Raw genomic sequence first — 14,752 nt, 5'->3', positions numbered from 1 at the left:
ACGAATCATTCTGCAAAAGACAAATTAGAATAAACTTGCATTTCTAGTTGTGCTGTGTTAGAATTACTACTAAAATTTAATAGTGGTTGAATTAATCATTGCAGATAATTTAACCTTTTTTTCTCTTTGCAAATGGTCTGTCAGCAAAGAGTGGATTTTTATTATAATAAGGTAGTTACTGCTATTTATAATACAACGTATCTGCTGACCCAAAGTGTCACTTAAAACATGCTAGTTTAAATGATGATAATAGCAGACATATGGTGGAGAAAATACGCTGATAAAGAAATATTTTGATCAGCGTTCATTGCATGGAACTTTGGAAATACTAGACTAAGATTATGGGCAGCGTTCTTGCTCAGTTTGTCATTTTGTAGCAATCCCCATGAGAGCTACAGAAATTCTGCCTGAGAAATTCTGTTTGAGACAGTATTTCGCCCAACGGGCTCGCCAGTTTGGAAAAGACTAACCATCAAATGTTCCTAACTGGATTCCTCCCACCCCAGCCCTAGCGGAGAAAATCTGAACCGAGTGCGTTAATGTGTGTTCCTCCACTCAGCTAAGCAAGGTGATTCTGCAGAGCTGCCCATCTCCTGGGTCTATTGGGGTCACTTGTGGACAGGCAGTACCTGAGCGCCACGTGCGGCAGCATGTTCTGCGCGCTTCCTGGCCGAAGAAATCCAAATCCAAACAACAGAGAAGAACTTTTGGGTTTTCTTTATGAATCAAGTCCTTAAAAGGCATTCTTTTCATAAATCACTTTTACTCTTTTATAATTTCTCTTGACAATAATTCTTGGTGAGTATGCAGATAACAACAACAAGGCAAGCTTAATATTCACTCAGACTTAATCAAATAGATAATATAGTCTTCATTTTACCCATTAAAATATTTTCATTTATAAAAATTAATCTAAATATAAATATTAACACTAAAGATTGAAATCACCTGATGACAAAATAATTCTTTGTGTGCTATAACATATGCTTTTATGATTGTTTTAAAACAGTAAATTATATCTCTGCACGTATTTGGCACAATAAACATTTGTAAAAATTCGAATGCCTTATAGCAGGTGGGATTTTTTTTAAATTTTTTTCTTTTCTTTTTTTTTTTTGCAATGCCTACACAGTACACATTTTTCTGTCAAAGAAGACTGAATATTTTAACATTGTAACACGATAATAGTTGCTTTTCATGCCTCTTAAAGAAAACAACCTGTTGGCTTGTTTAAATCACACTAACAGAACAAAAGCCAAAGAGTTATTCTATTAAAATTAGTCATTTCTGTATTGATATTACATACACAATATTAGTTATTATTTATTAGACGAATATGTAGACCAACCACCATTAATGACATTTCATAACACGCATACCTGCATAAACCAGAACCTGGGAATGTGTTGTATACATACACGAGAACAGTCAAGGAAGGAGGAGGAGACTGGATAACAAAAAAAATTACTAGGCATCCTACTCTGTTTAATCTCCTTTACTGGATTGCATATATAAATAAAATCTATTTGTTTTATACATATATTTATATATTAAACAGAGTGGGCCAAATTCTGCCCTCACATCTGTGCAAACCAATTTCAGAGAACTAGTATTGTATGAGAGTAAAAGAAGGCATACTTTCACCCAGAATGAACACATTGGGTCAGATCTTGGGCAGAGGGAAATTCCTTCAAGGGATGGAGGGATGCTTATGTATTCTAGGTGGGAAGATGGTTGTATTTATTCCGAGGGTTCCTTACATGCAGCTGGACATCAGGGTACTGACAAGCTAGATGTCAAATGTGGGTGGCAGGTCTGCAACTGGCACCGTTTTTCCAACCGTCCCATCCAGCCATTCCTCACCTTCCCCACCTGCCACCCTAAATCCAGCCTAGCCAGGGAATTTGCCCAGTTTTGCTCATATTTGCCCAACCGCAGACATTTTGTGGCCTGGGGTCCCGGGAGACTGCTTTCCTGCCGCATGGCAGGTAGCGTGTAGCACTCTGCTAGTGGGCATTTGCTGGGAGCCCAGGGAAAGGAGCAGCTCGCCTACTTCCCTGCTACCCACTGCTCTCTGGAGAACTCACCACTTCTGAACACCGAGGGGCAACTTGCCAGCCTGTGCCCTCCTTCACAGCATGTCTCACACCGACCCAGTCTGCATTTGGGTACCCGCTCTGCACTTTGTGTGGAAGATAAGGGATTCACTGCCTCATCACGCCCTCCAACTACCTCCCTGGTATTCTTCGGAGCAAAAAATACCACAAATTGGCAAGGTCCTCCCCAAAAAGGGTGAGAGGGACACCCTGTAAGCAGCATCTTCCCTCCTGGCGCATCTGCTCAAGGGCCTTCCAGTTTGTCTCACCTTTCAAAAGTCTCAAGAAACAACAGAAGAAATTTTACTATTCACAATCCAATTCAGAGTGGTGCAATGGTAGTGTGGTGCACATGGCACCAGTGACAGGCCCCAGCTACTCTATGTTGGCTACAGACTAGTAAAGGAAGAGACGTCCAGGCTACATTTGCCCCCTCCTCAGAAAAGCCAGGAAATGGCAGAAGGGAATCTCTTACAGGCTGCAGCCACCCTACAACCACCAGCCAGTCAGCAGAGATCTCATCCACAATGCTTTTACTTTCTTTTTGCAATCTTAAAGATTTGGTCAGAATTTATTCGGAACCACAGCATGGTTGGACACCACCAAGAGGACAATGCTACCAAGAACGAGACATACAAGGGTGTTGGTTTCACAACAGTGTTCAGATGTTTCCAGATGCCAGGATTGTAACTCAACAGACATCTGGTCCACATGTACTGCCACCAATTCAAAGTTCAACACGACATCCACGTTCCCCCTGCCGCCAGGAGCAAAATACCTAGCTCTGGAGCTAGAACATTAACTCTGCCAAATGTACCTTCAGCGAACAGAGAAGTCTTTGCATATAGCATCTCCTCCTACAAACTCCGTCAAAACTTCCACTGACTCCCAGGGAGCAGAGCTATGTGCACCGATTCTCCACTCCCACCACACAGCTGAAAAGCAGCATACACTGCACAGACTTGTTCTTATTGCTCAACAAGACGCATGCCTACGTGAACAGTAAGAAGCCAGCAAATATGGATCACAGGTCTGCTTTGTTCTTTCTTTTTGTACAAAATATTGGCCTATAATTATGATTGACAGTGTACAAAAACATACTGCAGTTTAAAGACGACATACTTTAGTACAATCAATAGGGAACAAAAGTGCATCTTAAAATGTGGAGCCTTGCTTTTGAAACTCAGCATCCTTTCTAGAGTCTTGTGAGAACTTTAAGGCAGAGTTTCCTTTAGCAGACCACAATGCTGAAGACTTGGACAGCTTTCCCAGTGAGGTATCCAAACGAAGCCCTATAACTGAGGCATTGTGGGTTCGTGAGGGTCCATTTTCAGCTGGACATACACAATGGCTGTTAAGTAAAGGCACTCTAGTGTACAGCCTTAGGCAGTGTGTTATTGGCAGTAGGGAAGTGTAAGTTTAGTACATCACAGCAGATCCTATAGCAGGTTCCTAGAACAGAGAGGGACAGGAAAGAAAAAAAAAACATGAGCGAAACATGAAACAAGCTTGCTGAAGCTCCTACAGAGCCAGGTCCTTCCCCTTCTCACCTCCCCACTTATTTTCCACATATCTAGTGGCAGACTGCTTCGGGACAGTCAGCTTTTTTCCTTATTCCTGTATGGCTGCCGCAGAAGAAATGATTGACAGCTGTCCAGTGAAGCCTATTTGTTCAAAGCCTGCAGAGCCAATGCGTGGCCTATCTACCCCTTAAATTCCACTTAGGTAACCTTTGAACATTTCTCAAAAATTAGTGAGATTCCAGGTGACTCTCCTCACCTGCTGAGTTACAGTGTGCAGCTGGTTCTGTGAGGGTCTGGCTCAGAAGTCTGAATTGCAGGGGACCATTAATTGATTTTTTTTTTTTAAAATAAGGTAGCGCATTCCTGGAGACCTGGCAGCCAGGGTACATTCACACTGGCTGACATTCAGGAGCTGCTGTACTAAGGTATACAGTCAGACATCTTCCAGGACACCGGTCGTATTTGTCCAGAGCTGCCTCAGCGGCCTCTATTCTTTTTCCTTAAGCTATGAAGAGAAGTTTTATGAAGATGCTGAAATATATAGCTGCCTACACAGATACCACTGTCTCTCTATTTACTACTTTTAATAGCAGTTTTAAAAACATTTGTTATGAGTTTACCATTAAGTCCTTGGCAGTGCTTTTCCTCTCTTTAGTTCTTTGTGTTAGAGATCCTTGAAGCATGAAGTTTCTGTTAAACATTCTGACAGTGGTAACTGGAGAACCATCTATTTTTTCACCTGGGAAAAATACAAAAAGGGAGATTTTTCACAAAACAGCTTGAAGCAGATGTAGCAATACTTCTGAAGAGTCACAGCTTCTAGAGAGATAAAACTTCCCCTAAGATGTATGAGGAAAGCTGGATTTAATTTAAATGAAAAACAGCAGGCTGTGATACTCCAAATTTATTAAAGTTTGAGGCCATGTCAATCAGTGGAATTACACAAGAGTAAAACAAGAGTAATGCAAAGTGAAGCAGGCCCTAGAACTGCCAGAGTTAATGCACTGCAGAGTTAAAAAAAAAAGAGAACACATGAAAGAAAAAGCACTTTATTTTATAAAGCCAATTCACAGCCATACCCTAACATACCAGGAACATTGCTGAGCCACATTATATGGACTGAAATCAGCGTACATAGGCTTTTAACAAAGCAACAGTGGGTTGTGGAGGGTGGCAACTGGCTTTTAGTAATTAAACACTGCGACTGCTTGGGCCTCACAAACTAACCCCAGGCACGCTGGAGCTGCAGCAGCCCTGGTGCAGGGCAAGTATTCAGCATTCCTCATTTGCTTTTCCCAGCCTTCTGCTTCTGCTCCTGTTAATTTGTCACTGACACAACTTCCACTGAAGAGAAAGTGGTGATGCTTTTTAACATGACAAATGGGTATTTTATGTAATGCAAGTACAACGGGAAGCGAGGAGGGTGGACATAGTTAGGCTTTCTCTGTTCCTTTTGTAACTTGACCTTCCCCCTACTTTGCTGAACTGTACATTACATTGAACCATATAAGGAGAGACTCTATAATGTATGTAACAACTTAAGCTCACCTTTTACTGGTGGAGCTGGAAGTTTTCTCCTCTGCTGTCTTGATGTGTCTATCGTATGCATCTGTAAACAACACATATGCATTACTCAACTCCATTACAGAAAAAGAGGCAAGATTTCCCCAATGTATTTTTGAATACTACATAATGTTCTGGCACCTGGTTTGTTTGCTTTTGATCCCGTTTCCTTGTCAGGCGAACACAGGGAGCCACGTTCAAGCCTGCAACAGTGAGAGCTGATATTCTGCTCTCAATATCTGAAATCTTCAAAGAAAATAAAAGAGAGAGACAGACAGGTGGGGAGGGGGAGAAAGAAGTTTTTAAAATTACTGTGGATGCCACTACTAAAATATATCCCTCCCCCCATCAAATCCTCTTTAATCAAAAAATATAAACAGATGGCTAACTTCTTCAGCAATTCTGACACTTTTCTGTATTTTTTAGTCCTGATGTTAAAAGGGGCTTAATTTGTTAGTAAAGATGGAGTAAAAGAACAATCCAACCTACCTTGTTACTCCAAGGAAGAGGCATTTTACTCCTTTTGAGGAAAAAAAGAAAGGAGGAAAGAAAACCTGTGTCTGCCATCTCCCAGATACCTTTAGCTGCCTAAACCCAAGTTCATTCAGGCTATGCTTTTCAAAGGCTACATTCCAAGAATGACTTTGTGGGACACATTTCCTAATTCAGAATTAATTTCATGCACTTGCAAAGTACATCCTCCGTCACAAAATCTGAACGTTTGATCTTAAATATTTATAATTTAAGTGTATATGTATGTTACACACAAACATGCATAAATGCAGGTACACACTATATAAAAATACTCAATGGAAAACAAATTGCTAGGAAAACCTAAAGTCCAGGAAAGCAAACATCTGGGGGCGAAAGTAGGCTGACGTTGAGACTAGCAGAAACAAATGTTGCCAAAAGGGAAAGAAGTGTCAGAGAAGTCAGACATATAACCTGACTCCTGAATCATGATGACATCTGAAGCTGTTCACTCTGCAGAAGACCTTCCGTCGGCCTCTCTGTCTTCCTCCTTGCATAGCTTAGGTCTCTCTCCTCCTCACCTCTCACCCCCCGTTAACATATTTACCATAAAATAATGACTGAAGCCAACAAAATGTCACTGCCAGTTCACCATCTAGTGCAGCAATGCACTTCTGACATCAGAGAGATGTCAGACTCTCAGATCTTTGCTCAGTCCTAAATGGAGCATGCTCCTGCTGAGGAAAATAACCAGGTATTTCCCATTAAAGCCTGGCACAGGCAGGTCAGAGTGCCTTGCTTGGTACGGACTGGTCAGTGAAGTCACTGGCAGTGAGTTGCTAGCAGTTTTAGACCCTTGAGATCTGGCAGCGTAACCTCATTCAGCTTTTAGCACCAGATCATTATGTGTTCTTCTGAGCCCCAGACTTTCTGGAGCCCACTAGAGAGACGCTAGATCGCAGACCGCAAGAGCAATTGCCTTTTGGCTGGGACGTGTGCTGCTTAGCGGCTAAATCCCAAGGCAGGTTTGCAAGTGGTAGGCTCTGCACTTGGCTCAGCAGCTGGCTGCCGTTGGCCTTTTTCAGTAGAACAGTACAGACGCTGGCCTCTTTTGGGAGGCGCTTTACAACTTGCTGATTAGACAAGCTGTCTAAGACTGTGTTTGCAGCCTGACCACAGCCACGCATGTGACAGAGCACACCACGTGAGCTGCCTGGCAGCAAGGAGCAGGTTCAGTATCAGTATTGCAGTAACAGGCTGTTGCACTCCCATGTCCGAAAACAAGCTGGGGGAAGAAACAAATACCCCATCTGGCTGGGCTGAGTTACACATCTCAGTTATGCTTTGCTCAGCTCGTGCGATGCAGTCAGCATCCTTGGATCATCTGTTCACTGTGGTACAAAAGAATATCGAAAGGGCGTGTGTGCAGACAACAGGTAAGCGCTAGGCAAGGCAGTGTGAAACTTGCAGATAGGGAGGAGCTGCTGTCCTCACCTGAAGCTCCGCGTGATGAACCTGGGCGGCTGCTGTGGCTACCTGATCCTCCAGATCGGCCAGCTCAGATTCTGCAGTGACACTGTTGATCTTGCGTGCGGCGTCCTCCAGGTTGGTCAGCTGCCCCTCCAGCCCATACACAGTGCTGGCTGTCAGGTACACCTGCAGGGCCAACGCAGGGAGAGGCATCAGTGATTTCTGTTTTGTGGGCACAGAGGTTTGAGCAGACTGCATCTTCCATGATACCTTTGAGCCTCCCTCCTTGCTAACCCGCTACCGGGAGACTTAGCTGGCAGAGGAAAGTCATGGGGGAATAATCTGAAAACACACATCCACAAAGAGAAGGGAGGCATGAGGTGGCTGCGCTCCAAATTTCGTAGGTGCTACAATGGTATTTCAAACCAGATTTGCTCCAGATTCACCAGCAAAAAAAAAAAAAAGCTGAAAAGTTTGCTTTCTTATTTTTGCATAACAAAACCCCTAAGTCTACACTGGGAAGTCAACAGATCACACCTCATGTAAAGCTGTGTTTATTGAAACACGCCTAATACCTTCTGGCAATCAAAACTCTGTAAGAATAACTGTTCAGCAGCACATGGTTATTAACTTCTTACAGAGAAACTGTGCTTACATGTACAAGATGGTTTTCCATCCCATCCTGCTCTCACCCAAATATACAGCAGCCAAAACCTTCCCACCTCCTGGCCCTTTGAAGTGAATCCGTGGAGGGTCAATAGACTTATCTGGGCCACATAAGAGAGAATAACAGACTTTATCATATAGAGATCTTCCATAAAAACAAACAACTTTTAATATTTTGACCCACCTATGATACCTCGGATAACTGCAGGTAAAGGTTTCATTTCCCATTCAGCTCCTTGGAGCAATAATTCATGATACACTGTATTTTATGTGTTTCTTTTATTTCACAAGGAAATAGAAGGTACATGGCTGGATGGAATTTTCAAGCATTAGCTTTTGACATCTGTGCTCAAAATTGTGCAGACCCATGTGAAAATACTGCACCTTCTGCCTGTTTACTAGATAGCCAAGAGACTCTTTCCATGAGGCTGGTAACAGCACAGTGGGAATGAAATATATATTCTGATTTTCCTCACTGGCAGCCTCACTCACTCGAATAGCAGTAAAGACTGTGGTGCTACAAAACTTGCATGAATTAAACATGTTCTGTGGGTGACTTCATGGTTCAAGGGGCAAGCAAGCAGGATCTGAACCAGATCCTTGAGCAGATACCTTCACTGCATACATGTTTTCCACTCAAGTCATTGTATCTGCCCACAATTCCTAGATCATGGAGTCCTTTGACACAACAGGTATTCAAATAATTTCTGGCTGTGCTGTGACTTTATGGATCAAAAGTGGTAGATAATGACTAGATTAAGATTTAAGTAAGTGTTTACTTTTTATTATTTTTTATTATATTATTGTTTCTTAATTACTTGCGATAGTTTTTTTCTCCTTTGTATCAGCTGTTTCAAGGCATAACTGTAGATATATTTTTTTCATGTATGTGACTTTGCTAAGAAACAAATTCACAGCGAGAGGAGCCAGGAGCATGGCTGCTGTGTGGAAAACCCCGTGGTGGGGCAGGTTCAGGTGGCTGTGGTGCTCCAGGATAGAGGGGAGGAGATGCCAACAACTAGGAGAGCATGTGGGAGTGAGGAAGAGCGGGATCACCTCAGCTGGCACAGCGGGATGCCTGGGAAGGCTGAGCAGAGGTGGGAAGGAGAGGTTTGGCGGTCAGGTTACGATTGGGAGCTGGTTGAGGAGGAGTGAAGGTGCTCTGGGGTGGGTTGTAGGGCATCCTGTTGGTGTGGGCAGGGGGAAAGGTCCGAGGTGGAAAAGGATTTGGAGCAGATGAGGTAGGAGGGGTAGGATCTAGTTTGAGAACCTTCGAACCAAAGCAGTGCTGGGAGATTTGAGCTCAGATAAAGGTGTGGTGAGAGGCACTGGGGAGTTGTGGGACTGGTGGGAGGGCTCTGGGGTAGGACAGACCCAGTGCCAGGACCTGCTGTTATTGCCATGGATTATCACCCACTCAGTCCCTAGCCTGAGGCTGTTGTGGAAGTGCGTTTCTGTGGAGGAAACTGATTTTATCCCCCAAGAAGAGATTCTGTCTGAAAATTTTCTGGGGCTAAATAAACCCAGGATCTATTTTCTTGGATTGATCAGGATGTTATAATGGGACAGCGTGGATTCCTACGAGATCTTTAAGAGCTCCTAATGAAGGGAAAAATCACTGAAATGTAATCAGTTAAATGTGGGAAGAAGAGAAAATCAAAAGTTACAAGTGTACCAACTCCATTAAGTGGATGCATAAAAATTTCCAATGAATAGTGACTTCCCTTTATGATTCAGCATTGCACTTTTCCCTGCAGATGACAGGTACTCATGAAAAAGGACGGATGATTCGGACGTGGCCAAACAAATGTTTAATTTGGCTTCTCCGGCCTGTTTTTTTAACAGTGCAGCAGGCAGCTCCAGCTCCCTGGGTGCTCAGCGTGGTATGCTGGGGACGTGTGGGTAGAGGAAGACCTCCTCCACTTCTTCTCTGTGTGAATGGGGACATGCTTGCCCTACCTGTCCTTACAGTAAGGAGGCTGTGCTGGGACTCAGAGACGTGTGGTTTCAGGCAGGCATGGTGCAGCCGCACAGCCACAGAGGTTCAGGGGGCTTAAGTTAACTTTTGAGACAGAGCTTCTAAAATTGGTTGTAAACCCCCAAAACACCCAACTTTGCCCCTCCCCCAGATATTTTAAAGTACACATTAAAAAAACCCCCAAACAACACAGCTGAGCACCTCTTTGAAACAGGATTTTTTGTTCTGTTTGCATATTTGTTTGATAACTCAAAATTAATTCTGAACATCCGCTGATGCTGCCTATGCACTTTCCCTTTCCAGTTGGCACACACACATAGGTATGCTCACTCACACGTCACACTTTCATGTACTGATTCATGTTCTTACGTTTTCTTCCAACGTGGTGAGCTGCTCATCAAGTCTGACGGGGTCCGTCCCCAGTGGGAAGGTCCCTCTTCCTCTGTCCTGAATGTCAGCTGGGAAATCACAGGGACTGGTGGATTCTGCTATCAGTTCTTCAGTGGCATTGATGACTTTCAGGACTTCTGTAGATATGTTGCAGAGAGAGACAGCAGAGTACTTCTGTTTTGTTACAAGAGCAGACAGAGAAAACAACAGCATTAAATTAACACAGAGGGGTAATATGTAAAATCACCTTGCTAATAGTTGCAGCTTTAGCCATGCTAAAATGATACACCTGGCTAACTGCTGTGAATGGACACAAGAACTATGTAATGAAATTGGAATCTGCTTCTCTTTTTCTCCCTCCCTTTTTCACATATGCACACTGCTACAGCACGCAAAATAACATACACGTGCAATTCTTCTACAACACAATTTCTGCTGGAGGGATGGTCCAAATCTTATCCCAAAGGAGCACACAAATATCCAGCTTTAAAATCCAAGTGAGCTAGATAAGGCTATTTTTGCAATAGTGTTTTAAACAGGTTTTAAAATACAATCTTCCTTTTTGGGTACTGGCAAACAGATGTGGAATCATCTGTCTCCACATCCACCTGAGCTATCGCACTGCAGCTGCAAACACGGGAGAGCAATCTTCAGCAGCCCTGTGAGGACAGCATTTTACAAAGATGTTTGCTATGAATTATATGATAGCCCCAAAAAACAAAGGTTGAGCTATAAGTGTGTAAACGCTTGTATCCTCATTTTTTAAAAATTTCAATCTACCATTTTTTTAGTATTTATGAAATAAATTATATCAAATACCAAGGAAAAGCATGCAGTTTTATCCCCCCCCCCCTTTTTTTTTAAACAACTGTAAGCCTTTTTATCAGTGTTCCTCATTTGTGATTTGTAATTAACTATCCTGATTCTGATGATTCTCAGAGAGCTTTAGGCTTCAGGACAACTTCTCTGATGGCAATGAAATTTCACCTGATGTACCTTCAAGCACCAAGCTCAACATCCATACTATACAGCTTGGAGATTGAGCCAAAGCTTGTTGAAGCCAATACAAATACTGTCACTGAATTTATGTGCAATACCTTTAGTGTTGCTTTGTCTAAAAGAAATCATGGGAAGTTTAGGTCTAAATTTAATTCATTCCCCAAACATGAAAATATTTATGCATGTGAATAAGGGGCCCGGCCATCTGTAAATTTTCCCCCAAACAAAATATCTGAGGATCAAACCCAAGGAAACAGAAAGTCTTTGGATTCTATATAGTAAATTCTACAGTTCAGGAAAGTATAACTGATTAAAAATGTCTGTGTGTTACATAAACATTGTATTAATCAATACGTCGGCTGGCCTCCTAGGCAGGATATAGGAGAAATAACGTTCCTTTGCTTCACACAAACTCTGGTGCATTTAACCATAAGTGGAAAACCACTTTTATTATCTCTTTCCTTTAATCAAGCTGTTCATTTTTATGTTAGATAAGACTTTTACTGAAAAACTACTTTTTTAGCAGTGTGTGCTCAATTGTTGTGTATCAATACATTAAGGCATCGTTAGCACTGTTACTTCTCTGAATTACAAGAAATAATTAGATACATGAGATTAAAGAGAAGGAGAACAAAGTAAATACAGTATGCTACAGCACTCAGATCTTTAGCTTGTTAGGATGGCCAACACAGTCCTGAACAAGCAGGGCCAGGACTCTTTCACTGAGAACAAATACTTGAATCCCATAAATAGCCTACTGTTTTTTCCATTTATTTTCCCAAGTGCCAATTAGGTTAAAAACAGATCAATAATTTTATAGGACAGAAGAGGAAATCAATGTTATTTTGTTTTATTATTTGCTTTTACAAGTACCTAATTCTTATTCTATGAGTAGTGAACATAAAAAGATAAAGGCCAGATACTCCATTTTCTTCATCATCTTCACTGATGTATGTTCTCCATTTCAAGAACTGTAGCCTCACTTTAGTGTTCATTATTTCTTAATTTTTTTTATTATCCTTTGTAGTTAATGATGGATTTAAAAAAAAATTAAATTAAATTAGAAAAAGGTGTTCATATACCAGAATATGAGAATCCATATTGGCATTTATTACAGACCAATTACTACAAAACAGGTTTTTTGGTTTTTGTTTTCCTGGTAAAGTGTTCTGTGATAAGAAGCTTTAGGAAATCAAGATTTGAGTAAAATACTCTACCTCCTCAATAGGTAATGGATAGAGGAAGAAAAGTTCAATGAGATAGAATAGAATAGAATAGAATAGAATAGAATAGAATAGAATAGAATAGAATAGAATAGAATAGAATAGAATGTTTTTTCAGTTGGAAGGGATCTACAATGATCATCTAGTCCAACTGCCTGACCACTTCAGGGCTGACCAAAAATTAAAGCATGTTATTAAGAGCATTGTCCAAATGCCTCTTCAATGCTGGCAGGCTTGGGGCATTGCGCACCTCTCTAGGAAGCCTGTTCCAGTGTTTAGACTACTGTCTCAGAGAAGAAATGATTTCTAATGTCCAGTCTAAACCTCCCCTAGTGCAGAAACGTGATTCTTAGCTTTTCTAGAATTTTGAGGTAAGTTCTTAGCGGCAGATGCTGTTTGACTTTTAAAACCAAAGATTTGCTTCCCATTAAAAGTTGCACAAGGCAACTAGATGAATGTTCTTAAAAATGTGTGCACCACTGAACGTATCTCGATCCTATCCTGCAGGTATCTAGACACAGGAGTCACAACATTAAAGCTTTTCTTTAAGCTCGTGAAACATCTGCTTTATAGTATAACAAGGATACAGCGCTGGAGTTTAAACACTGTAAAGAAATACATGGCAAGCAAAAGTGATTTTCTGTAGAGTATATCTGAAGAGTAGATCTCCCAAAACTTAAGAGCACAAGCAATATTTCAATGTATTTAAATCTAAACTTTGTGAAAGTTTTCTGCTAAAGGATATTTGGAACTCAGCTTTGCCCTGGGCTGTATTTTACAGAGAAGCAAGAAGAGATTAATGTCTGCCTGAGGGAGACATAAAATCAACATGTGGGGAGTTCTAGGGTTCTCAAATTGGAAAAATTGGATACTCAATTAATGGTTTTGCATATGTTTTGACCTCTTTTTTGAGTAACTGTCAACTGTCAAAGGCTGTTAAAACAGCCCATGTTCCAAAATGGCCAGTTTGCAAACCTATTGGGGTACTCTAGATATAATTATTTAACATGTGTAAGGAAGAAAAAAAAGGAAAAAAAAAAAAAGAAGTGTCCTGGAGTTTTAGTGCTTCACAATCCTCTCCCCTCCCCTCCCACTCACGTCAAACCTAGGATTTACGAGGTTCTGTAAAAATCACCTAAAATTCACAGACACACGCACACCAAGATCATCCTGGTAGGTGGACATTTCAAATTGCTATAAAGACCTCTTGGCTGTCTAATTTATCTTGCCCTTGCAGGAAAGGTCATTGTTAACCCCTATAAGTGATTCAGAGAGACAGCTATCATGCCATAATGAAGTCTCTCCCATCTGTCTTGTCAAGCAAGTCAAAGAACTAATATGGATGTTATAGATGCAGAAAGCAACCTCTGTTACGAATATCTAGCACACAAAAGCTAAGCACAACCATTCTTCTTGAAACACTGGGATACATTCTGGTTTCAACTGTGCTACCCTACTTCTGGATTAACACCACCCCTCCCAAATTAAATTGATGCAGCTGATCCAAATTTGAGTGTTTCTACTGGTTATGAGAATCTAATTTTTTATGGAATGCAAGACTAAGAGTTTAATGGAATAAGGAAAACATGCATTTATTCTTTTTATGATAATTAATGCCCACACTCACAAATACATTAAAGACACAGTCAAAAGGAGATGCTCAATTTCCCTGAGTTCTTCACAGCAGAGTTTTAAAACCAATGAAATACTAAAAAAGTGTGTGCATGCAAGCACATATACATATATGTGTGCATTGTGTATAACAAACAGCATCTTGTAAAACTTCTTTACTGTCATTTCTGTGTGCGGTTGGACAGATGGAAAGGATTTCTGTTTTGCTGAAAGTTGTTTCAGTGGTCTAAGCTAGCTCTTGCTGACCGTTAGCCATTTCCCTCCCCTTCTGCTGTCTCTCTTTCCTTGCCCTGCCGATGCTGCCAATATTTCCTTTGTTGTTTTACTTCAGGATGCTACACTGGAAGGTGCTTTATAGAACTGTATTTGCATCTTTGCACAAAGGATGATGAGTAATGGAAGGAAAGTGGGATGATAAAACAGAAGCAATGTAAGCATCCAAACTGCTGAGAGTAGGGGAGCATTAAGTCCTTGTATGAATCTCAGCAGCCTATGACATTTCCACATCAAGTTTCCTTTGCATGAACATTACTGCTTTTATTTTTAATGCTCTTAAAGTAGTTACATTCTCTATCACTTCCACTAATTTTTTCTCCACGTTGTACTCCGGCATTAGCATTTTCTCTTTTTTGCTACTATAATGTTAAGCCATTGTTAGGCTCTATTAAACTGGCATGGGAGGCAGTGACTTACAATACAATAGAGAACAGTTGACATCAACAGTTAGATCAAGAAGTAGAG

At 41.3% G+C, this 14,752-nt stretch overlaps 1 protein-coding gene across 8 annotated transcripts in view; it reads right to left on the bottom strand.

Annotated features, from left to right (window-relative positions):
- Positions 1-702: 702 nt before the first annotated feature.
- Positions 703-14,752, bottom strand: part of MYRIP (myosin VIIA and Rab interacting protein) — a 234,676-nt gene continuing 220,626 nt past the window's right edge. For 5 of the 8 annotated variants that reach the window (XM_052794150.1, XM_052794158.1, XM_052794199.1 and 2 more), the window contains 6 exons: positions 10,137-10,331; positions 7,148-7,309; positions 5,324-5,428; positions 5,168-5,228; positions 4,240-4,358; positions 703-3,548 (listed from right to left, as the gene is read on the bottom strand). In XM_052794150.1, the coding sequence (XP_052650110.1) occupies positions 3,516-3,548; positions 4,240-4,358; positions 5,168-5,228; positions 5,324-5,428; positions 7,148-7,309; positions 10,137-10,331 (675 nt within the window). In that variant the 3' untranslated portion in view covers positions 703-3,515. Of the gene's footprint in view, positions 3,549-4,239; positions 4,359-5,154; positions 5,229-5,323; positions 5,429-7,147; positions 7,310-10,136; positions 10,332-14,752 lie in introns of all 8 variants that reach the window. The other 3 variants (XR_008236226.1, XR_008236228.1, XM_052794171.1) reach the window with 3 other exon arrangements.

The sequence above is a fragment of the Harpia harpyja genome, chromosome 1 (genome assembly GCF_026419915.1).
Source record: "Harpia harpyja isolate bHarHar1 chromosome 1, bHarHar1 primary haplotype, whole genome shotgun sequence".
Lineage (NCBI taxonomy): Eukaryota > Metazoa > Chordata > Aves > Accipitriformes > Accipitridae > Harpia > Harpia harpyja.
Note: the sequence above shows the minus strand (reverse complement) of the source record. Positions and strands in the feature narration are given on the sequence as shown.